General features: G+C 40.2%; 1 protein-coding gene and 1 long non-coding RNA gene across 7 annotated transcripts in view; one reads left to right on the top strand and one right to left on the bottom strand.

Moving 5' to 3' along the window:
* Window positions 1–26,516, top strand: part of Chst9 (carbohydrate sulfotransferase 9) — a 244,400-nt gene that overhangs the window by 188,333 nt on the left and 29,551 nt on the right. For 4 of the 5 annotated variants that reach the window (XM_078030216.1, XM_078030213.1, XM_078030214.1 and 1 more), the window contains one exon: window positions 24,792–24,829. In XM_078030216.1, coding sequence (XP_077886342.1) covers window positions 24,792–24,829 — 38 coding nt within the window. Of the gene's footprint in view, window positions 1–24,791; window positions 24,854–26,516 lie in introns of all 5 variants that reach the window. The other variant, XM_040274152.2, reaches the window with a different exon arrangement.
* The window catches only part of LOC120886197 (uncharacterized), a 47,528-nt gene that overhangs the window by 2,058 nt on the left and 18,954 nt on the right, over window positions 1–26,516 (bottom strand). For both annotated transcript variants that reach the window (XR_013429617.1, XR_013429616.1), the window contains exon 6: window positions 383–436. This is a non-coding gene — a long non-coding RNA (uncharacterized LOC120886197). The remainder of the gene's footprint in view (window positions 1–382; window positions 437–26,516) is intronic.

A 26,516-nucleotide genomic window follows, 5' to 3' on the forward strand; every position in this document is an offset into this window, starting at 1 on the left:
ATTTTGGAGGAAGAAATCAAGGTTTAGAGATGCTACGAAATTACCTGAAGTCAAATAACTAGCAAAGAGAATTAGTCCTGGAATTCAAGTGTGTGTTCTTAATTATGCTGTTACAGGGTATCGTTTAATTTGAAATAGATGTTTGCATTTGGAAAAATCACATAAAGAGTTTGTTTCTCTTTTTTTAATGCTTTTTAAAAATACAACTTTGAATTTATGCTGCCCAGCACCTAAGAGTTTGTGAAGTTTTTCCGTTTGAACAGATGGGGGAGCTTGTAGGCAGCTAATCTTTTCATTCTCTGTATTCTTTAAAAAAAAAGACCCAAAGGCTCAGTAATAAGCGTAATGTTAGCTTTTGTGACTGGTCCTGGTGATGACTTACCATGACAGAGTTCTAGATGCTTGGAGATGCTGGGGTTTAGCTGCAAGTATGCATCTGGAAGAGAAGATATGGAGAGATGGAGGTAACCTGGATCTGTAGTGTCCAAGGAATTGGCAGAAGAGTGGGGCCTTCTAGCAATGTTTTGGCCAAATAAAATTTTATCCAATACTTAATGGGAACCAGGTGCAGTGGCACACACCTGTAATCCCAGTGACTTGAGAGGCTGAGACAGGAGGATCTCAATCAAGTTCAAGGCTAGCCTCAGCAACCTAGCAAGACCCTGTCTCAAAATTTTAAAAGGGGGCCAGGATGTATCTCAGTGGTAGAGTGCCCCTGGGTTTAATCACCCAGTGCCAAAAAAGAAAAAGAAAGAAAGAAATTGGTAAAGGCAGCTTGCGACTGTGTCAAGAGTATGTTTAGAGGCAGAGTACCTTGGTTTGAATCTGACCCTAAAAGTAAGAGGGTTTGTTTGTTTCATTCACTCTTTGCCCCCAGGACAGTGTCTGTTACATAACAACGTCCTCAGTGTTGGCTGAATGAATGAATGGACAAATTAATAATTTTAATAACCTCAGTTTTCTCAAAAACATCAGTTTTTTGAGAACAAACAAACAAATAGTCTTATAACTATAGACCAAACTGTTTTCCTCTGGCTCCATCCCATCTCACAAAGGGTTTAGGAAAGTCCTCAGAGTTTCTGCTACCTGACTCATGAACCTGGTACCACCTCCTAGTTTTCTCCACTTTAACCCTGGTACCTGTGGAGATATTTCCTGCAATGGCCTTGGACCTCAGCACCCAGGTTCAGTGCCAGCCACCCAACACCACCTTGCTTCCCTGAGCTGCAGCTGCCCCAGGTCAAAGCCATTATCTATCAGTCAAAGTCCCAGAGGAAATAGAGACCACACTCAGGGGGAGGTAAATGAAGAGGGATTATTTACTAAGGGATTATTTCTAAAATGTGGGGTAGGAGTGGAAGAAGCCAACCACAGGGGGTAATCTCAGATTAGTAACTGGACACTTGTCCTGGCCCCAGGCTGGAGGAACAGAGGAGTTAGGTCCACAGCTGGAGGTGGGCATTCTGTAGGCGTGTGAAGTTTCTCCTGACACCTGCAGGCCAACCCTGCCCTGCCCCGCCGCCACATTCTTCCTGTTCTCTGCCTCATTCCTTTGGCAATGATCACCCTGGAGTTGTCCATTTGTCTCTCTGCTGGACTGAGCGGGAAAGGAGGGGGGGAACAGATTCAGTCCTTGCATCTCTGCATTCTGGGCATCCAACACAAAACCAGCCCAAAGTACACTCCCAAACAACCATCTTGAGTGGTTGAATAATTGGAGAAGTGCATGCATGCCTGTCCAAATGTGCAGAGAAGAAGAGTTGTATTCAAGGCCTCAGCCACGCCTTCTTAACCAGCCAGAAAGTGTGTTCTCTTTAAATAGATGCAATACATTTTCCTAATAAAAAGTTTAGGTTAAAAAAAAAAAAACTAGATGTATTAAAAAAAATTAAAAGTGAACATCACTCCTTTCCTCTCCGGAGCCTACATGGAGCAAACTGTTAAAGTGTATCTCTTCTGACTATTTATGGATATTTAATCATATGTACTTTTTTGAATGTAAGAGTTATATACACTGTTCTGAAAATGCAACGTAATTATTGTTCTATAGCATTACATGGAGATTCAACTTAGTGTTTTGTTTTGTAGCACAGGGATTGGCACAAAGGGCACTTACCACTGAGCCACATCCCCAACACCATTATATATATAATTTATATTTATATTATATTATTATTTACATATATTGATTTTGAGACAGGGCCTTTGCTAATTTGCTGAGGCTGGCTTCTGAATTTGTAATCCTCCTGCCTCAGCCTCCTGAGCTGCTGGGACTACAGGCATGTGCCACCACACCTGGCCTCAACTTAGTTATTTTTAAAAACTTGCTGGGATTATGCCTTACTGAGCATGACATGCAAGGCTGAAACCAGAACAGATACGATAGAGACTCAGAAGTAAGCAGCTGTGTGGTCTTGGGCATGTGAACTGCTGTAACCCTTGGTCCTCATCCTCTGTAGTTGTCTTCTCTCCCAAGATTGTTGGAGGACTAAGTGAGAGACCCATTCCATGTGCCTGACACAGCACTGATATACTTACTGTAAGTGCTCACTAAGTGCTAGCCACTGCTACCATTCTCCTTTAATTATGTGGCCATGACAAATAAGTAAAGGTGAATGAGAAATGAGGAAAAATCATCATAAAATGTATAATAGGCAAAAATTAATACGACTAAGAGAAAGATAAACATTCTATTAGAAAAGACAGCCAAGGAAATTACTAGAAGAAGAAATACCAAAGCCCTGTAAGAATGTAATATTGTTCAACCTGTATAATAAAAAATTTAAAAAGTCAAAATAATAGGATTGCCTAAATGGCATGTTTCCTTTTAAAATGGCACTTTTTAAAATTTCAGGCTTGAAAGAAATGTTGGGAAATAGGTATTTAGTAATACCTCTATATTAGTCTTAGGCGTTTGATACAACTCTTGAATCCATCAATTCTACTTCTAGAAATTTGTGCTAAGGGAGGGTCATGGAGATGGAGAAGGTAGCATTCACTTGTAATCCCAGTGGCTCCAGGCAAGAGGATCACGAGTTCAAAGCCAGCCTCAGCAAAAGTGAGACGCTAAACAACTCAGCGAGACCCTGTCTCTAAAAAAATACAAAATAGAGCTGGGGATGTGGCTCAGTGGTCGAGTGCCCCTGAGTTCAATCCCCGGTATCCCAAAAGAAAAGAAAAAAAAAGGATATTCACATGAACAGTCTGTACAGTGTTCTGTATGATCGGGTCCCTTCCCCTCCAAAATAAACTAAATAACTTAAGTGTCTGTAGAAGGAAAATAAAGAAGCTCTAGTATATGTTTAAACCATTAAATAGCCATTCAAAATAACAGAGTGAGAATATTTAATGCAAGGATTATTTAAGTGAGCAAAAATATTTTAACTGTCTGTGTGATAGATGATACCACTTTTTAAATTTTTTATTTATATGTGACAGTGGGATGCATTACAATTCTTATTACACATATAGAGCACACTTTTTCATATCTCTGGTTGTAATCAAAGTATATTCACACCAACTCATGTCTTCATACATGTACTTTGGATAGTAATGTCCATCACATTCCACCATCATTTCTAACTCCTTGTCCACTCCTCCCCTCCCACCCCTCTGCTCTATCTAGAGTTCATCTATTCCTCCCATGCTCCCCCTCCCTACCCCACTATGAATCAGCCTCCTTACATCCCAGAAAATATTCAGCGTTTGTTTTTTAGGGATTGGCTAACTTCACTTAGCATTATCTTCTCTAATTCCATCCATTTACCTGCAAATACCATGATTTTATTCTCTTTTATTGCTGACTAATATTCCATTGTGTATATATGCCACGGGTTTGTTTTTTACCCATTTCTCTACTGAAGAGCATCTAGGTTGGTTCCACAGTTTAGCTATTGTGAATTGTGCTGCTATAAACACTGATGTGACTGTGTCCCTGTAGTATGCTGTTTTTAAGTTTCTTCTCAGCAAAAGAAACAATCTGTGAAGTGAACACAGAGCCTACTTTTTGGGAGCAAATCTTTACCCCTCACACATCAAAGAGAGCACTAATCTCTAGGGTGTATAAAGAGCTCATAAAGCTAAACACCAAAAAAAAAAAATTCAATCAATAAATAGGCCAAGGACCTCTTTGCAGAAGAGGATATTCAATCAATCAACATATATATGTAAAAATGTTCATCATGGCTAGCAATTAGAGAAATGCAAATCAAAACTACTCTAAGATATCATCTCACTCCAGTCAGAATGGCAGCTATTATGAAGACAAACAACAATAAGTGTTGGCGAGGATGTGGAGAAAAAGGTACACTCATACACTGCTGTTGGGACTACAAATTCGTGCAGTCAATATGGAAAGCAGTATGGAGGTTTCTTGGAAAATTAGGAACGGAACCACCATTTGACCCAGCTGTCCCTCTCCTCCATGTATACCCGAAGGACTTAAAACCAGCATGATACCACTTTTGAAAAGTAAAAACAAAATATCTCAAAGGATGTGTCAAATGTTAACAGGCTGTCTTAATCCATTTTGCATTGCTATAGCAAAATGCATGAGGCCAAGTACTTTTTAAAGATGTTTCTTTGGTTTACAATTCTGACGGCTGAAGGTTCCAAAGAGCATAGCACCCGCATCCGGGGACTATGGCAGACCAACAGAAAGGGAATCGATCGTATGAAGAAGGAATCAAACACATGCAGCAGCCTCCATTATTACAACCTGCTGTCACCAGAAGGGACTCATTCCATGAGACAAGCATTAATTTCCTCCAGGGATGGCACCCTCTGACCTATATACCAATCATTAGGCCCACCTTTTGAAGGTCCCACCACAACCTCATCCTGCCACCCCATGGACTACACTTCTGGCACAAAACACTTTGTGGGGGACACACACCATATCCAAACCAGAGCTCGGGCCTTGCATATTAATGCTAGGATCCCAACTAGTTATTGACGTCTTTCATCTGTATTTTCTAAATTCTTTACAACAAACACACACTGATTTAGTAATAACAACTAAGACAATAAAGGATTTGTTTGTTTAAAGTCTTGCTAAGGGTATATTTATGTGGTAATTTCCATTTATTTGAAATTCAATCTTCTTCATTACATGTGTAACACAACTCATTGTAGAAAATTAGAATGTGCAGAGAAACCAAAAGAAAAAATAAATCACCCATAAATCCACCCCTCAGATATTCACAACGTTGTCCATGAGAGAGATGCTTTTCAATAAAAAACAGGCTCATGGCAAACATACTGCTTTGTCCCTTATTTTTTTGCATTGAATGTATCCATCCTGTCTTTTTATTTTCCACTGGCTAAAGGAGAATCTCGCTGGATGATTCTGACTTCAAGAGCCAGTCCTCTACTGGGGACCTCTCAGGTTTGCTCTCAGCCAGCCTGGAGCCCATGTGCAGAGTGGCTTTGTGTGCACTCCGAGACTTCCTTAAAATAAATCCTGGAAGGGGGATTCTTGCTTTACTTTTGACTCTTTCCAAGACCTCTAAGTAGGGAAAGGGAAAAAAAGAAAGAAAGAAAATGAGTAGGGCAATTAAAATTTGAGTAGGCAATTAGAAACAAATGGCGGTAAACCCAAACTGGACCCCTCACTGACAGAATGCCTTCAGACTCCTCCTGATGGAAACTGGAGTCAAGCCATGCTCCTGTAACCGTGTCGGGCCTGGAGACGTCGGTTAGAGCGTAAGCTCTCTGCCCCACTTAGGCCACCAGCTCCATGGCACAACTTGGTCCTCACCTGGAACTTCTCCATTTCAAACACCTGAGATCCCAGGGGCTGGCTGGCTCTTGCTGTTCTCTGGACACTTCTCACCCACCCAACTGATCTTTGACCTCTTAGGCATCCCCCTCATTCCTGCACTTTCTCCATCTTTGGCCACCTTCCTTCTCACTCTGGCCTAGGCCTTGACCAACAGATTCCCCTTTGGGACCACCAAGCCCCTTGCATTCTGCCTTTTTCACCTGCTAGAAAAATGGAGAGATCACATGCCGATGGGCGTCACTCCACCTGGTATCCAAGCAGTCCTGGTCCCATAAACGATGGCTCCGCCCTTCACTGCCCTCTGGAAAGCCCCAGTCTTTTCCTTTTCAGTCCCTCCTTGCTCTGGATTTTTGGTGGGAATTCCAGCCTGAGGCACGCCCTCTCTCAGCTCACACTCAGTGCACACCCTCTACCCGCTTGACCTCAGGCATCAAAGGAGATGTTTCTCTTATTTTCACTCAGAGCCAAGCTAAGCCTTGGATATATTGACCACCTATCCCCCAGGACCTGTTTCTGGAAGTTTCCAAAACTGCCTTTCCAGTATGTTCTCACTGGTCTTTTCGGCAGATTCTTTGCCCTCAGCTCAGAACTATTTCTAAGTTCTCTTGTTCCATCAGCATTTCTACATTAACACAATCTCTTGTGTCGTTATCTTTCAGATCTCTCATACTGAAGACCTCCCTTACCCATCTCCATTTGTCTTACCTCCAACATCCCCGATACTTGGCTTCAGATCCTACTATTGTTCTAAAACTTGTAACTAAACTCCTCACTAATCAAATAAAAGGACTTCCCCCCACACACAAAAAAATCTTACCTCTCCCACCACCCTTTGCACTTTGATTGCTTCCTCCCACCCAAGTGTGTGTTGTGAAAATTTTCAAGCCTACAGAAAAACTAAAAGAATAGCACAATGAGCGCCTACAGGACCATCCCCAGGACTCACAAGTTATTAACCTGTTGCCTCCTGTACTGCCTGACACCACCTGGTACAAGTTCATGGGCATATTTTAAATTAAGTTATAGACACACTAACACCTCACTTCCCAATAGGTCTATGCTGACACATATCTCTGGAGAATGGGGGTATTCTCCTAAGTAGCAAAAGTTCCATCTTCGCATCTAAGAAGGTGCCATGGTTCTGCAATGACCTCTGATATCAAGTTCATATTCAAATGTCTCCAGTCATCCAAGACTGTCTTTCACAACTGTCTCTTCCCTGAAGCAGAAACTCACCAGTGTTTAAAGGTTGAGTTTGGAGTAGGTTCTTTATTTTCTTGTAAGAATAGTCTCTGGGTTTCCTTTGCCCTTCCCCACGACATTGACTTGTTTAGGGATCCAGGTCAGTTGTCTTTGAGGAAATCCTGCACTCTTCCTTATCACATAGCTTCAATGAACTGACATCCAGATTTGGAAATTAGGTTGAGCTGATGTGTGTCACTCTACCTTGGGCACTGAAATCTCCCAGGTAGGATTCTACTTCTTAGTGTGTGTTGTCACTTGTTTGGTGCTAATGATGCCGAGTTTGATCTATTTGTTGAAAGTGTTCACAACAGACCTCTGTAATTTTAAAAAATGTACTTTCCTTTGCAATGACGAAGAAATTTGTGAATACTTTGCACGTTGGTAATATCCTACTTTAGAATCCACTGATGGTCTCTACCTGAAACATGTTATGACATGGGGGATTTTAAACAAATTTTATTTCTGTCATTTTTTCTACATTTCTTAGCTAACATTCCCTAGTGAGAACTTGACCTTTTCCCCCTTTCTCATCATTTGTTGGGGCATGGGAGACCCCTATAAACCCATTCATTTTTAATTACACAATGTTTTAGAACCATCAGTCATAATCATTTTTTTCAGCTTGCCCATTTTCCCAGTGAAGAACCCTTAAAGTCAGTGCCTGCATCATTTTTGCCAGGACCTTTTTATTTTTGAATTGGTGGCAGAAAGAGATATCCTTTTAGACCCTGGCCCAGGAATAGGTTTCTATAAGGAGCCTTGGTTTCTCCTTCCATAATAGCATGCAGCTACCAAGACCAGGGTGTGCTCATGGATGCTAGGGTGTTTTTCTAAATAATGTATTCCTATTTCTATTTAATTGAAATTTAGAACTCCTCTGTTTTGTCACAATTCTTTTACACTAAAATTTTCAGCTCCTAAAAATATTAATATTATTTACTTTATTAAACTTATTTTCTTTGGGGGCGTTGAATTCACTGTGGTATATTTATACATGTACAAAGCATAATTTTGTCGAATACATTTCCCATAACCCCATTTTTCCTGTTCCTCCTCCCTCCCTCTCAATCTCCTTTCTATACTTCACTGATCTTTCTGCTATTTTCATGTGATCCAATTCTCCTTTCTCCCCCTCACTTTCTCTAGCTTTTGCATATGAGAGAAAATATTCAACCTTTTTATTTTTTATTTTTTTGAGTCTGGCCTATTTCACTTAGCATGATATTCTCCAGTTCCATCCATTTCCTGGCAAGTGACATAATTTCATTCTTCCTTATGGCTGAGTAAAACTCCTTGTGTATATAAACCACATTTTCTTAATCCATTCATCTATTGACTGGCACCTGGGTTGGTTCTTATAGCTATTGTGAATTGTGCTGCTATAAACATTGATGTGCATGTATCATTATAGTAGGCAGATTTTAGATCTTTTGGATAAATACCAAGGAGTGGACAGCTGGGTCACATAGGTTCCATTCCTAGTTTTTTAAGGGATCTCTAATCTTTCCAAAGTGGTTGTACTAATTTGCAGTGTCAACAACAACTTATGAATGTATCTTCTCCCCCACATCCTTGCAAGCATTTACAATTATTTGAATTCTTGATGACTGCCATTCCAACTGGAATGAGATGAAATCTCAATGTAGTTTTGATTTCCATTTTTATGACTGCTGGGAATGTTGAACTACATTTTTTGGCCATTTAAACATATTTTCTTTACCCTAATTGTACTTAAAATTGTTTTAAAATGTTAGTGCCAATATTACTACCAACAATAAATTCACTGAGTGATACTTCCAACTCTTTTCAATACATTTTGCTCTTAGAACAGAAACTTTGAAGATAAAGTATTGTATTCACAGTGACTTGAATTTTTTCTCACTTTTTTATTATTTTGATAAAGAGGTTTATTTATTTCAGTTCACATTCAGTTTTAGGATTTACCCTTTTATCTTTTTACTTTGCATACCTAAAGTATTTGCACATTTCAAAACCCACAACTGTATAAAAAGGTATCTTCGGAGAAGCCTCACTCCCAAACACATCCTGCTCATCTGCCCACACATGCCCATTTTTACCAGTCTCTGGTTTATTTTCAGTGGGCTTCTTTCTGCTAATATGACCATATAGATATATACACAGTCTTATCTCAAAGAGATTTATTTTACTCTTTCTATTTTAATAAATAAGTTATCCTCCACAGAGTGGATATATGTGGGTTGTTCTTCGTCTAAGTATATAAGTATATATTTATATATATATATATATTTATAATATATATATTTATAATATATATAAGTATATATACTATTATATATATTAAAGTATATATACTTAAAATGCTATATCGGGTAATGTGCATTTGAATATTGTAGCGGTGTATCTTCAGGACGAACTAGGAATCAAAGGGCAAATCCAAAGGTGATTTTACTAGATATTGATAAATCCTTCTCCTAAGAGGTTGCGCTTCCACTACCACCATTGTCAAAGTGGCTATTTCTTGGCTTCCTTGATAATACTGCACCACGTCCTTCTTGAATTTCTTATACTTTCTGGCTGATCTTTCTCCTTGTCTTTCTGAGCTCCTCTTCCTCTGCTTACACCCGAGTTTTATTTCTTCTCACTTTATTCTCCTTGAGTAATATCACTCATGGTCCATATCAATTAACCCCAGAACTGTGATAACTGCTACACCTACACATGAAGCCCAGACAACCCCCTGGAGCTTCAGAATCATGTACCCATCTGCCTGCCCAATATTCCCATTCTTAAATGTCCTGTAGGTACTTAAGCTATGCAAAAAAAATAGAACTCATTATCCTACCCTCCAAAACCTCTCCTTGAGTGACACCATCATCCTAGCAGACACCAAACGTCCAGCCTGCTAGTTGCCATCATTTCTTCCTTTCACTTACCTACCAACGGACCAGTTTTACCTGTTGTGCTTTCCTGGAATGGGGACCCCCATTCTAATCCTAATACCACTTATCCTGTCTCAGAATCTCCTCACCTCTCCTGAAGAGCACTATAGTCCTGGGCATGGTGGTGCACACCTATAATCCCAGCAGCTCAGGAGGCTGAGGCAGGAGGATCACAAGTTCAAAGCCAGCCTCAGCAACTTAGTGAGACCTTGTCCCAAAATTTAAAAATTAGAAAGCACTGGGGATGTGGCTCAGGGGTTAAGCACCCCTAAGTTTGATTCCTGGAATGGGGGATGGGGGAGAGCAGTGGTCTTCTAGTTATTCTCTGCCTCCACCTTAGTCCTGCAAATCATCTCGACACAACGACTACAATGAGATTTTTATTGATTTCTAAGTTCCACCTTGCTTAGAGTGAAGAATGTTGAATTTACTTTTTATAATCACTTCTGAATATCTAATCAATAAAACTGATCTAGAGTTTAAACAGGCTCTGATGTGTGTGAAAGAAACCTTAGATAGCAATTTAAAATAAAAAGTAATATTGACACACTGCTTTCTCAAGCAGACCCTGTCTAGGTCTGTGCTGTTACAGAGGAAGCATAATGTATTTTTTATTTGAATCAAAAATCAGCATCGTGCTATCATGACTAGCATTTTTTTTCTTTTTTTGGTACAGCAAATATCTTTTAACTAGGAAAAAAGAAAACTCTCTATAAGTAGTGAATTTAATCAAAGCCAAGGAGAAAGGACTTTCCAGTTGGAGAAGATTGTGATTGGTGGTGCAAACTACCAAACATTATTGACCCTAACTTGGTTAAGAGAGAAAGATGGATAGAGCAAGGCAGTGAGAGAAAATAAGTTGCCATCTTAAATTCTTATTTATACCAATTGGGTGTGTTTAAATGTAAGAATTACAGTGAGATAAACACTCACTGTAGCACTCTTGCAGAATTAGTGCTGCTGGCTTGAGCTATGAAACACATGTTCTCTGTTCTTTTGAGGGAAAAATAGAAGAATAGGAGATTTTTAAGATGATAAATCATGTAGCAATTCATGCATAAAATGGTTTAGGGCTTCATAAGTTTAAGTTACTTGTTCAAGTTATACCTTCATAGAAATAACCAAATATGACCAGAGGTACACATTTTCCAAATAGAAGTAAAGAAAAGGAAAGGAAGAAAAATTATTCTATCATTATTGTGAAAAGCAATCCACTCATATACTGCTAAGAAAAAAAGTGAACTTCAAGAAATAAAAACTGTGCTTTACAAAAAGCTAATGATAATCAGTTTTTAATCCATTGAACAATAAATTATTTCCCCTTTAATTTTAATGATGCAAATGAATAAAAATCTTATTAAAGAATTTTCTATGATACATTCATTGACTGCAGTCATAGATCACTTTATCATTTCTGCCTTTGGGCACTTAAGAAATAGGTAAAAAGTTCATAGATCGCCACTGAATAATTGGTTTTATAGCAACCCCTCACCCCTCAAAAGCCTTCTGCTCTCACCCTCAAAGGGAATTAGAATTAGAAGGATACTTAAGACTTTTGAAACATAGAAGAAGGAATCAAATGGAAAAATCCCCAAAGGCCAAAAAATTATGAAATCGAAAAAATCTTGGAACCATCCTCTGCTGTTAGAATTACATAGGAAAATATCCAATAGGTTAATACTAAAAATATGGTGCCACACTGGGGCCATCTAAGAGCTACCATTTATGTTTGGTCTCTGTTACTTGAACCATTACTTGAGCCACAGGCTCCTGATGCTGCAGGTTTACCCACTGCTCAACAGAGCGACCCCTGACAGAGGCACAGCCTCGATTTTTCTTTCTTCAGAATCTTGGTCTACACTATCCCAACAACCTTTCTGGAGGTACATTTAAGCCATGTCTTTCGGGTGGGAAAAGCTGAGAGACCAATCAACAATCTCAGCATGAACAATCCTTCTAGCAAGTTCCACCCTTAAGCATTGATTGTTGATGTATGGACAGACAAGAGATCATTTTAAAATAGCCATATTTATTGTCTGTCGTCCCTAGTACTCTAAAGCTAACTTAAGAGACAAACCAGCTTTCTTCATCTGGGTGTGTGTTGTTTTAATATTTTTTTCTGGGGGAAAAATTGTTATTTGAATTTACAGAGAAAAAAAAATGGGGCGTCTCATTTCAAAATTCAGTTCGAGTTTTTTAAAAAGCTAGAATTTCTCACCAGTTCTAAAGCTAAAGAGGAAGAATTTACTTTTACTAAGAGTGTGGATCCTGCTATAAGAGATCATGAGACCCAGTGTCTTCCATTGGTTGATTGTGTGATTTACAGTTTCCCTGATTTCCCTGACTATACTAAGACTTTGAGTGCTCACCGGAGATAATTAGAAGCCAAGAACACCTGGGATGGGAAAACTTAAGGAATTAATAAAGCTCAGTCTCTATTAAGAGTTTCATGAATAGAAAGGAAAGAAAATGGATTTAACCCTCCAGTGGTAGATGCCGTATCATCATTTACCCTAAGAAGCATATAAAGTGAAACGGCGATAGACACCGGTACCCACCTTTCTTCTCAAGGCATGTTTTGCCTGAGAATCAGAGTTGGTTCCCCAGAGAACCACAGGCCTGGGTGTGGCATGAAGTCCCAGCTGTCCTTCTCTCAGCTGGTTTCCCCCACAGGAGTGAGAGCAGCAGCCTTCTTTCTCCCAAGCCATTTGGCAAACTGGGGAGTGGAGACCATGGACCGAATTTGAATTCATGTCTGTGCATATATACATTAAGGTAAAAGCAGGATTCTGTGCACTTTGTTTTTATTTGGTGATGCTAAAGTTCTTGACTATTTGTTAGTCATTTAAATCTCACTCTTTTTTCATTTTTATTTTATTTTTATTTTTTTTTACTTTTTGCATTAAAATTCATATTCTATTTAGTTCTTTTCCATACTCCTTGGTCATATAAGAAAGCATTTTCACAATCTTGAAATTTCTTCTCCTTCTCCTTCTCCTTCTCCTTCTTTTTTTTTTTTTTTTTTTGGAACCAGGGGTGCTTAACCACTGAGCCACATCCCCAGCCCTTTTTATATTTTATTTTGAGTCAAGGTTTCACTAAGTTGCCTAGGGCCACACTAAATTGTTGAGGCTGGCTTTGAAATAAATTGTTAAGGCTGGTCCTCCTGCCTCAGCCTCCCAAGCCGCAGGGATTACATACATTCTTCTTAACCACATTAGAAAATAGCTTTCATCTGGCTTCTAGATAATCTGGTTTTATTAGCCTGAGCTTGGGTAGCCTGTGACATGAGGGAGAGTACTAGACTGGCTCATTATTGATGCCAGGTGCTGTGCTAAGTCCTTCACATATGTGAATTTTTTTAATCATCAAAAACAATTCTGTGCCAGATGCTGTGGCACATAAACCTGTAATCCCAGCAGTTTGGGAGGCTGAGGCAGGAGGATCTCCAGTTTAAAGCCAGCCTCAGCAAAAGTGAAGCACTAAGTAACTCATTGAGACCCTGTCTCTAAATAAAATACAAAATAGGGTTGAGGATGTAGCTCAGTGGTTAGGTGCCCCTGAGTTCAATCTCTGGTACCCACTCCCCCCTCCAAAAATAATTCTGTAAGTATATTTATGAACCTTATTTTACAGATAAGGTAGCTCAGAGAAGTTACTTGCCCAGGACCACTTATACATGGGGTAGTTTATAAATAAGGAAATTTGCCCTATTTTCATCTGCCAAAACTGGCAGTTAGTTGCCTTATAACTCCACAACTGGTGAGAACTTAGACTCTCAAACTAAACTTAAAATATTCTAATTCCTGGTGGTAAATCCTTAAGAGTACCTCAGAGAAGGACTCTCTTCCCATTCACTGTGGAGAATGTAAAATTTGCAATCCATTATCTAAATAGTGATCAAATGATTCAAATATCAATAAAATGCAGCTGTTTTCCAATTTTCTATTTGGTTAGGGTTTTTTTTGGTTTTTGGTTTTTGGGTTTTTTTGTTTTGTTTTGTTTTGTTTTGTTTTTTGTCTCTGTGACAAAATGAGATAAACCATTTAAGGGAGGAAAGATTTATTTTGTGTCCCAGGTCCTAAGGCTTCAGTCCATTGTCCGCTGACTCCATTATTTCTGGGCCCGTGGTGAGACAGTACTTCATGGTGGAAGGGTTTGGTGAAGCCAAGCTGCACCCGCCATGTGACTGGAAAGCAGAGAGACAGACAGAGGAAACGTCCAGGGACAGGATATAGTCTCTAAGGGCACACCCTAAAGATTCACTCTCTTCAACTCTCTCTCTCCTGCAGTTTCCACCCCCCCCCCCCAATAATCCATTCAGCTATGAATCCCTCAATGGATTAACCCACTGATGAGAGCAGAGTCCCATGATCGAATCCCTTACCAGAAGGCCCATCTCTGGACATTGCTGCATTGGAGACCAGGCCCTCAACATGAGTCTCAGGAGGACATTCAGATCCAAACCATAAGAATATTTATTCCTTTCTTTATATTCAACTAGAGAGCCTTCCTTAGTCTCCACCATCTCTCTGCCGAAAATTAGGGGTTATTTATGTTCTCCTTCTGCCTAGTCTGTTCTTCTCACACTGTGTCTCACATTCATCTACGCTCCTGTATCTTGTTCACATAATCCTCATCCTCAAACCATGGATTAATCTTGGATGAATCTTTGTAAGACATCATTTGGATCATCCCCTGGCTCAAAAGTCTTTGAGAACCCCCTCACCAGATAGATCTAAAATCATCCCCTAAGTAGAAAGGTCCTCCATGACGATGGTCCCTCTGACACTTGACCGTGTCCTTTATTATTCTCTACCCAGAACTCTTCACCTTCCTTACACAGGCATTTTCGGGCTTTGTGCCTTTGTTCGTGCTTATCCTGAGGAATGAAATGCAGTTCCCCTCATCAAACTGCTATTGATCCCTGCCCAGATCAAATGCTGTCTCCTCCAAGAAGCCCCTCGAGGTCATTCCCCTAAACATGGCCTTTGCATCTTTTATGTTGTTGTTATTTGCCAAGTCTTTGGAAATCATCAGTCCTTCTCATCCTTTTTAGAGTCAAAGACTTTACGCAGTGATGAGCAGTATTTATTATTTATATAACCCCATCGTTGTGCACTAAAACAGAAATGTGAAGAAATCTGCCAAATAACATATATGGAGTGATCGTGGCCAAGTCAAGACGAGGAAAGTCTGAAAGTCTGACCCCATCACTAACGCTACCGTATCAGGATTCAAATACCTTGTATCCCTGATTAAATATGCAATTTACTATAAATAGCTGACAGCCCCATGATTTGATGTCATCTGTGCGAAAGAGCTCATTTGTTTTCTCTACTTTATTTCTGTTCCTCCAGAGCACCTAGAATATTACCTTGTCCAGAAGAGATGCTCATTAAAATATCACTGTAGGACCTCATGGATGAGTCTCGCTGGAGATAGAGCATCTCCAGTTTTGAGAGGCAATCTAGAAAGCCTTTGGCTTGAAGACTAAGACAGGCGAGAGTTTATACCTTTCTTTATTTAATCAATATTTTTAAATTGGTTCAAGTAACATATTTAACATCATGAAAGTTTGAAAATTGAACTGAATGCCCCAAATATGTGGACAGACAAAAAGAACGTTAGCCAGCTCATGCACCTGTTTCCTGGCCTGAGTTATTCCCGTGACTCTAGATTTTAAACTCAGACTCCATTTTTAACTGTTATTGAACCATTACTGTAGCCACCTTACATGCAGCAGAGTAGGAAACAAATAATTAGCAACTTAATTTTCTAGCTTATAACTACAAATCATACCTGCTGCCTGTCTTACATACAGGTGTGTATGTCTACCCTCCTACATGCATGCGTGCACAACACCACACACACACACACACACACACACACACACACACGCCATCCAATCACACAACTGTGTTGGAAAAACAGCGACAGGGAATTCTCTGCCCATGATGAGCCTTGCATCATTCACGATCATAACAATGATAATTGGTTTTCCTTTTATCATTATTATTGAAAGTCCAGATTCACTGTCAACAGCAAATACAGATTTAAAAGTACTAGAGAGCCAGGTAGCAGCATGATGTGACACCCAAGAATCTCTAGGGATCTACATAGCCTCAATAGGAGATTAAAAAGCAATTGATGGCTCTCTCTGGGACAAAAGTGGCAAGATGACATGTCTACACTATATCTATTAGTTCGTGGTCTTCTTCCCCATCCGTCACGGGAACAGACTGACTTCAACCAACAGTTTACATCAAACTCATTTTCTAGACAAAGAAACTGAGGCTTGACAGAGAATGAAGTATCAGCTGAGCCAGGCAGCATCCTGAGCGCCCGTAATTCACTTCGCCCCTGGGTTCCTGCACCCCTCATCCTTTTTCTTCTCAGCGTTTCAGGGCATTGTTCCTTCGGTTTGCACGGAGTTGGTTGGAGGTAGGCACCATAGGTTTGATTGATACAGCAATTTGCATCTCAAGGCATCGCTCGATAAATACAGTGCATTGAAAGGCTACTCTCTCACAAGCCAATTTCCCCCTCTGGGCTGACTTTAGAAGCTCATTGATGTCACTTCCTTCCTCAGTCAGCAAGTGAATTTTCTTTAATTCTCAAGACCAGCTGTCCATGCTGTCAACAGAAAGTTATTAAAATTCCTTTAAAGTGAATAAAAATAGCCTAAAAGCAAATGTACTTGGAAACAGGAAAGAATCAGTATGCAAAGTCCACAAACCTCTGAGCAAAATAATGTTGATCCAACCAGAGATTTCAAACACTGTATATTCAAGATGCAAAAAAGAAAAAAAAATAATTAAAAGATACTAAGCCACATACCCCTTAATCTTTGACTAGCAGAGGCTTTGCACTGTTAAAATTTATCCCCCTTAATTCCATTTCTCTTTTTCAAATATGATTTGAATAAATTGGGGGATGAGTTAGGTTTTACTGAAGTCAGAATTCCCTTCTTTTTCCTTGCATGGACCAAAGAACATTTACATCTCCACCAGATGTAAATGAGATGATCCATAAGCAAGAAAAATACATGATCGTTAGCGCCATTCAAAAACCACGAGGGCTACAAAATAATATGATATATTTTAATTTACTATGATTTTAATAGCTCAAAGAAAAGAGATCATTTTCTCTTATTCAGGGAAATGAACTGTCTGGCTCCCAAGTCCCTCAGATTCTCAACCAACTGCCTGACCACAGTCACTAAAAAACTGCCCTATCAACTTTTATTTTTTTAACTTGTTTTTTTTTTCTTTTTTTTTTTCTTTTTAGTCAGTAGAATGTATTTGGACATATCATACCTACATGGAGTATAACTCCCCATTCTTGTGGTTGTACATGATGTGGAGCTACACTGGTCATGTATTCATATATGATCATAGGAAAGTTATGTCCCATTCATTCTCCTGTCTTTCCTATTTGCATCCCCGCTCTCTTCCCTTCATTCCCAACTTCTGAATCAGCTCAGGGCTCGTCCCTCTGTCTCCCAACAACAGTTCTCCCACTTTGTTGCTTGAATTATACACAATCTGATAACCAAGTCCCTCCAAAGCATGGACATGTTCCCTGCCACACATATCACCTGCAGTCACCCACCACCTCCTCATAGAAACAGACATCTACCCTGAATGCTGGACTCCCTCTGGCCTTTTGCCAAGGAAACTTGGACCCAGGGTGTCCCCAGATAGGCCAGGTTTGTATTGCGGGTTACCTACCCATTGCTTGAGCTATCAAGTTCAGCTTGCCACCACCCAGGGCTTTCTACTTACAGATAGTACACAGTGCAATTCAAAAGAAACTTCTATATCCGCTGTAGCTGTGCCAGAAAACTTTATTTGAGTAAACTGCAGATTAGTAAAAGAAAAAAAGTGGAAGCTTGCCTAAATTAAGCTAAAAAGACAATTTATAACATTGTCGATCCTCAATAAAAGTAAAAATCATAATCTTCTAAGTTATCTAGACTTAACTCTCAATCTTTAACTTCCTTTGCCAGGATTTGGAATGTTTATTGTGTTCTTCATAGAGAATTAATAATACTAAAGATGTTTATAAAATAGGGGAACTTTTAGATCCCCATTGCTAGGACATGTAAAAATTCTTGGAAAGTAAATTAGGAACTAATTCAAAAGAGTGCTGCCATCACAAAACAAAGTATTCAGTATGGTCCAAGATTCAACAGAGGTCAACTTGGGGCCCCATCATGGGCCCCCTAATATTTTTTTAACCGATGAACCTTTCCTTTTATGAGGAGGTAGAAGTCAAGAGTAGCTGCCTTCGACATGTTGGAGGCTTGTACAAGCTGCACCCACTGAACATGCCGCCGATTATTCTGCAAACATGCACTGACTACCTGAGAGTAGCCAGCACTGGGATGAATCCTGGGGATACACAATAAATAAAATGAACACAGACCCTGACATTACAGGAGGCAAGCGAAAAAGCAAACAAACATACAAATCAAATAATGGCAAATTATGGTAAGTGGTATGGGAGAAGCAAGGGGCTGAGATCAATAATCACAAGAGATAGTGTGACAGGGAAGAACCCCCAGCTCTGAATATTAAACGGAGACCAAAAAAAAATACAAAGAGCCAGCCCTGTCAGTTGGAGAGAAAACACTTTGTGCAAAGGACCAGAGGCCTCAAAGGACTAGAAACAGACATAAAACCAAAGTGACTGGAGGCCAGCAGAGGAACAGGAACAGCCCGCAGGGTGAGATGGGAGAGGTAGGCAAGGAGCAGAGGATGAGATGTAGGAAGGGGTTTGAAGAAAGCCAGAGTGCAAGCCGGGAGAGCCCAGCAGGCGAAAGTCCAAGCTCAGGGAGAGACATTGATGGGCTCAATAAGGTGGCGGCTGAGGACAGAGTGGCCTGAATTGTAGATACAGGTGGACCGTTCCTATCTGGTCCCTGTGCCTTTCTATAAGTGATGGCTGCAGCTCTGTGCCCCTTTGCAATGTAAAGACAAAGCTCTACTTCCCTGAGTTATTAAATCTGCCCTGTTTCAGATTGCCATATCTGTCCTCTACCCCCAAAGGCTCAGATTCATTTTTAAAATATTCTTTGATGGGCGGGGGGTGTGAGACGCCAGCATTCCACAGATATAGAATATCAAATTCCTCTACATACATAAATAATAGGTTTATTTGCTTCCCAGGGGGGAAAAAAGGGGGAGCAGATTCATGATCTCAACTCACTTTTCCTTCCGCTATTTCAACACTTGACATGTAGCATTTCCAAAATGGTTTAAGCATCCCTACGGAAAGGGTCATGCTAACTGTGGGTCACAGTACAGAAGTAGACAATGTCCCAGAAGAGGAGGAAATAGAGCTCTTTGGGAGTAGGAGCAAGCCATTTGTCAGCAACTGTCTTGTTCACAATTGAGTCCCCAGAGTTTAGTATCCACATAAGACACATAATAGCTGCTTGTGTTGGTCAGCTTTTTTTTTATCACTATGACCAAAATACCCGACACGAGCAACTTGGAGAAGGTAAGATTTATTTTGGCTCATGGTTTCAAGATTCGGTCTGTGGTAGGCTGCCTCCAAGGCAGAAACATCATGGTGGAAGGGCATAGCAAGAGAAAAGTTGCTCACTTCAGGGCAGGCAGACAGCAGAGAGAAAGATGAGAGAGGGTCTGGGAAAAATAGAGTCCTCGAAGCCACAACCCCAGTGGGTTACTTCCTCCAGTCATGCCCCAGTGCCCTATAGTTCTCAACATCCCTCAGTAATCCATTCAAAGTATTAATCCATCAAGTGGATTAATCCAGTGATGATGTCAAAGCCCTCATGATCTGGTCTTTTCACCTGTGAACATTCCTACCTAGCCTAGCACATGAGCCTAGTTCAGATCTAAGCCATAACACTACTCAAATGATATCTGTTCCTAAATGAATAAATAACACATGATATCACTCTTTCTGATCCTTATTCCCTATATCCACGTGTTGTCAACCACTTTCAAACTTTTCTTCAACATGCTTTCTTTGATTTTTCCCTTGATCTTCCTTCCTATTTCTAACTCCCTGGTCTAAGCCCCAAGCCACCATCTAGTTTATCCATCCCACCAAGGCCTCCTACTTATTCTGTAATTTCTCTCCCTACCTTGTTCCATCTATCCACCACCAGTTGACTCTTCCTTCATGTCCCACCTCTGCTGAGGAGCCGTGCTCCTGCCCAGTTGTCTGTTGCTTCAAACATAAAGAAACTGGCTGGTTCTCAGGTCAGCCACACTGTCTCCCTCTGACCTCCCCTCTAGTCCCACCAGTCGTTTTCATGGATCTCTCCAACTCTATCCATTTTCTGAAGGTCTCATTATTTTGATTCCTTTACCTACATGGCAAGTTTTATCTCTGAACTTACATTTGATTTCTTGTCTTCACCATATTTTAAGCATTTGCTCAAACATACCTATCCAAAAAGATGCAGATATAAAAGCCATTCTAAACTCTGTTAAGAAAAAGGCTAGCCACAAATCAATTGAAATTGTGGTCCTGCGTTGGCAATGACATATTTCTGCATAAGTTGAAAGGGAATATAACGATGGTTAATGGCAGCATATTGCTAGAAATCTGTGTCCCCAAGACCAATCACATTGGATGGGCCAAGTGCAGAGCAGTTACTCAGTACCCCTGAAGAAATGGTCAATACAGAGCATGAGATCCTGTTTGAATTAGTTTCCTTTTTCTGCTATAAGAAATTATAGCCATTCCTTGGTATCCACTGGAATTGTCTTAGAAACCCCCTCGGATATCCAAATCTAAAAATGCTGAAGTCCCTCATGTAAAATGGTGTAGTATTTGTTTATAACCTATAAACATCCTCCTGTAGATTTCAAATCATTTCTAGGTTCTCTATACTCTCTAATACAATGAAGGCTATGTAAATAGTTGCTATACTGTATATTTGGGGCATAATGACAAGGAAAAAAAGAAGTCTCTACGTGTTCAGAACAGATGCAGTTTTTTTTTTTCAAAAAGAAAATTGAACAATGATTAGCTTAATCTATGGATTTGGAACTCAGACACAGAGATCCAATTGCACCACCAACCTGATTCTCTCAAAACAACACAAATCTGTTAATCTTCCAGTCTGGAGGTCAGAAGTTCAGATGGGTCTCACTAGGCGAAGGTGTTGGCCAGGCTGCCTTCCTTCTGGAGGCTCTGGGGGAGACTCACCTTCCTCCCCTTTTTCAGGTTCCAGAGGCTGCCCACAGTCCTGGGCTCATGGTACACTTCCAGCACTAAGCCACTCCTACCCCTGCTACCATAATCATATCACGGTCTTCCCTCAGCCTTTGACCTCCTTCCCTCTGTGATAGGGAAGGACCCTTGTGTCTACATTGTACACGCCTGGATCATCCAAGATCATCTTCCCATCTCCAGATCCTTAATCATATCTACAAAGTCCCTGTGCCATGTAAGGTACCTACTCACAGGTTCCAATGGTTAGAATGGGGACATTTGGAGGGGGTCCATTATTGAACCTACCATCATTGTCCCATCAGCTTCCATAACCTACAGGTATCTTCATTTTAATTTAGGGCACTAATCTCAATAATTTCTCCTTAAATTCTATTCCTTCTCATATTGTATCTCAAGTCACATCTTTAAACTCAAAGAACCTCTAGCTAAAAACTTGAGTGTTGTCCCTGCTCCCTGTTGCTGTACTTCTCACCTTCAATCATCTCCAGAACCTACCTTAGGAACACCACCTGCTCCAGGATCCCTCTTCCCCTCTCCCACTGCCTGGGCCCAAGCCCTCATCTCTCCTGCCTGGACAGTGGACATGCCCATTGTTCTCCTCTGCCTCCACTCCTCCACCCATCTTGTGCACTACTGCCCAGTCCTCCTTTTTCCACGACAGCTTTGGTCACCCCAGCCCCTTCTGAAAGATCTTTGCTGACTCTCTGCCTACTAGGTCCCCAATTTCACTTCAAGTTACACCACGTTCCAGGGTTGGCTCTTTCCCTCTTCCCACACCCTGAATGTCCCACCTGCTACAGCATATGCTTATGCGATCGTCACCCTCTTATTCACCATGCATGTGTTCCAAGATGTTCTGCCAGGACTTAAAACTGTAGATAGTACCAAACACTATCTATAGAGTATGTCATTTCCTATATTAGCAGACCTTTGATAACGTTTAATTTATAAATTAGGCACAGTAAGAGATTAATAGCAACTAGTAATGAAATAGAACAATCGTAACAACATACTGTAATAAAAGATAACATTTATGAATTATTTATTCCTGAAATTTTCCATTTAATATAGACTCCGGTTGACCATGAATAATTGAAACTGTGAGGAGTGACTGGGCAGATGAGGGGGGGAACGACTATATACCCAGCTCAGAATGCCCCACAATTCACCAAACACACCCTACTCTTGCCTTCCTCTGAGATGTTACTCATTCTGACCCCTGCCATCTGGAATGCCCCACTCCCACCTTTTGCTTTCAAAACTCATACAGGTTTTATTTTAATCCTCTCAAATCTGGGAGGGTGTGGTATTGTGAGCTCTTGTTCTAGATGGGCAAATAAGCCAGAGCATTATGTAATCAAACACTTAGTAATTGGTACGGCTGTTCTTACATGCCAGGCTCCAACTCCTTTTCCAGTGGGCAGTGGGCAGCTCCATCTCTCAGGTCTGATTATTTCATTGTTTGGGCTCTCATTTTTCTCCAGAATTCCTCCAGATTTCCCTCCATCCCTGTGAAATAAAACTAAGACTTTGTAATGGTGCTCTCACCCCCAACACCCAGTCCAGCTTCTTCTCCACTTAGCAACGAGAGCTCAGTGGTAATTTTAAAACCACAAGTCATGACGTCCCTACTTATATTCTGGCTTACATCCCCTTAATGGCTGATTTTCTACTTCTCTTGGGATGATCATGAATCTCCCAAAAAATATTCTCCCTGGACTTCCCTGCAGCCTGGGTCCCGCCTGCCTGTCCAGCCTCACCTCACATACCACCCTTCCTTCTCCACTCTGGGGCCATCTTGCCTTCCTTCCCATTTCTTGGACTCACCCACTTCCTCCTGCCACATGGTCTTTGCTCATGGTCTTCCTTCTGCTGGAATGTTCTTCCCCCTTTTCTCAGGGAAGTTAAATGTCTTATCATCTTTCTAATTTCATTTCAAATGTCACTTCTTTAAAATTGCTGATCTGCCTAATTCAGAAGATTTTTCTCTCAAACTACTTTGCCTCTTCTTTAAACACTCTGCATATAATCCAACCCAAACCAGACCCAAATATTAAAACATATCAAGAGTATTTTATTGAACAGTACCCTTTAAAATGAAGAAAATTGCTGTTTGTTTTTTTCTAGAAACTCAGAGTTTGGCCCCTGGCATTTCCCAATAATGATCCCTTAGCGCACTCTTAATACCGTCATTCCATTTCCTGCCCTCCTCATGCTTCTTCTCTTTCCCATGTGATGCCTCACCTCATTCTGAGTACTTGGAAAATTTTAGCATATGCTTATGATTGGTTGATTAATTGAATGGTAGGTTTTATTTATGTTTTCATCTTTTTTAAAAAAAATTGTTTTTCAGTTTCTTAAACAACTAAATATGCAACTACCATACAACCCAGTAATTATACTTCTGGGCATTTACTATAGAGAAATGAAGACTTATGTTCACACTCATAATAGTCATAATAGTCAAAACTACCCAGATGTCCTTGAATAGGTGAATGGCTAAACAAAGGTGATGCACCCCTACTACTACGGAATAGTAATCAGCAATGAAAAGACACTGACCACTGACACAGGTGGCAACCTAAATGAATACTCAGAGAACGACACCAAGTGACAAAACACCAATTCCCAAATGTGGTATAGTCTATATTACCCCATGTATACTCCATTTCTATAACATTCTTGGTTTTCAAGATGTTACCATGGGGGGAAACTGGGTAAAGGATAGGAGGACTCTGTCTAAATTATTTCATACAACTGCATGTGACTGAAGTCAATTATTAAAGTTTATTTTTTAAAAAAAAAAAAAAAAAGGACTTGTTTACTAAAGTAGACAGAACACACCGAGTTGTTCACCAACTCAAGATCACTGTGGAGCCACCAGATTTCTTCTTGCTTTTCTTTTCTGGTGATTCATTGGTTATTTACTATTCCTAAGGATTTCACTTCCTTCTCCTTAAGATGTACATGACCATAATCCCTCTAAGGTTATTTTTACAATTATTGAGGTTGGTGGTTTTCGAGTACTTGTTCTTTATGTCCCTTTGTGCCTTTCATACACCACTCTGAATTTTGTCCTTTCTGACCAAGAGACCATTGACAGGTTTTTTCTGTCCCCAGAAGAAAATCACAAAGGATAATCATGTCTCCCTCACTGCACAAGTAGAAGAGGCGTGTTGAAAGGTCGCACTTCTGCCACCTGCCACCTCAAGTCTCCTTGTCTATTCCCAGGGTACCCTGCACTCAGTGTCAGCATTATACTTCAACAGGTTGTCCTTGTTTGGAAACCTTGGACTGGCTGTTGTTTAAATTTGTCTTCGGTCCTTTTCATCTCTTCATTTCTTTGCCAACATTTAATACATTCTGCTGATGATCACCCTTATTGGATTTCATTTTCTGTTATCTTTGCCTAACATGCTTTATTTCGGTTTTCACTGTCTCCCCCCACACACAAGCCAATAACTGAGTGACTTGAAGGGTCCATATGGTGATGCAAACCCTTGGTCAGACAGCCAGTGAGTGCTAAGGCAGTTTTGACTGACAGCAGAGAAGAATCAGCATTGCATTTTTTTAAAAAAATTGATTTTCATGCTAAAAAATATTCTTTTTGCTTTCTTTTTCAGTGATTACAGAAAAAAACCAGGAACATAGTACCAACCAGGTATTTCCACACTTCTCATAAACTGTAAGATAGAATTTTGTTTTAAATGTTGATGATCAAGCATGTGTAAATGTTGAAAGTGTTATGCTGGTGGTTAGATATGAGCAATGCATGTTATTGATTTTGAGAACAAATAAACTCGTCCACTGTGGATGATCCTACAACTTTCTTTGTCTGTCCCCAACCCTATTCCTTCTCTCTACCTCTTCCTACCCCAAAATGGGAAAGAGTAGACAAATAGACTCTGCCAGGTAGCATTTAAGTGTCCCTCTGACCATACTGTGACCTCCGCATACCATGATGGCAGTAAATAAATATCTGTACCTACTTTTACCTAAACAAAAGTGATTCTCCTTTTGGATTTTTCTCAAGTGCTAATTCACCCAGCTAAAAGTCATTCCCTCCCCAGCAGCTAAGGACTGAGCTCCTGGCAGTGGAAACCCACCCCCAGGTGACCTCCCTCTCTGATCTTTAATGTCCATTCACTGTCCTCCGGTATCTTCCTGTCTGCTTCTCTTTTCTTACCCAATCTTCTTACTAATCTATTCTTTCTATTTTCGAATGTATGGAACCTTTCTATATAACCCTTAAAGGGGCTTGAGATCTTCAACCACACAAACCAAAAGACGTCTGCACCAAAACTCCCTAGTGACCCACTCTGCCTTGTCCCTCTGCGAGCCAGTTTAGCTACAGTGTCTCCACAGGCCTGTGAACTAGACTCAGAGCATGCAGACACTGGCCTGTAGCAAAATGTGCTCAGATTTCACTCACAGATACAAATCTCCTTGTCTTATTTATTTTTCCTTCTCTGGCATGAATTACAACTCACCCTTGCCAAGGAGAAAAGTGGTCAATCTACATTGATGCCAGTCAAGGGTGCACTTTTCAAAGTCACCTAATGTACTGCAAAGTAAGCTCCAATTCTAGTTCCCATTGTCAGTCTACCCAGAGTTCTAGCTTTAACCTAATCTCACCCAACTTTGAACATAGAGACCTCATTTCGCCAATATTCTGTTACTGCAGATTCAGTGGGCAAAATTGAATACATTAGTTTTGTTTTTTGTTTTTTTGTTTTTTTGGTTTTTTTTTTGCTTTTGAACAGAAGTATCAACATTGCTGGGAGCCATAGCATAGCACATGCCTCTAATCCCAGGGGCTCTGGAGGCTGAGGCAAGAGGATCCCAAGTTCAAAGCCAACCTCAGCAACCTAGCCAGGCCCTAAGCAACTTAGAGATACTCTTTCTCTAATTAAAATATTAACAAGGACTGGGGATGTGGTTCAGGGGTTAAGCACCCCTGAGTTCAATCCCTGGTACAAAAAAAAAAGAAAAAAGCATAAATGTTGGTTTTGCAGCCAACTTAATACCTGAGAATGTTGTCATTGTATAATAAAGTCGGTTGGCCTTTTCAAATCGTTTATTTGCCTTTGAACTTAATCTCTTTATCATTGTATTTGCAGTTATTTGTATGTACCCAAACGGTTTCATAAGCCTGAGCAACAGTTAATCTGTAAAATTTATTGCCGCCCTTTTCATTTAAGTCACATAGAGAATACTTTCCTTATAAAGAGATGTTTCCTCATTAATTTTTAAGTTAAAAGCAGTTGGTCAAAACATATATTAAATTCACTTCTTACAGGCAAATTGTCATTTCCTGCATTTTCCTACTTTGTACATTTGGCTAAACT

Source organism: Ictidomys tridecemlineatus, chromosome 13 (assembly GCF_052094955.1).
Source record: "Ictidomys tridecemlineatus isolate mIctTri1 chromosome 13, mIctTri1.hap1, whole genome shotgun sequence".
NCBI classification, from domain to species: Eukaryota; Metazoa; Chordata; class Mammalia; order Rodentia; family Sciuridae; genus Ictidomys; species Ictidomys tridecemlineatus.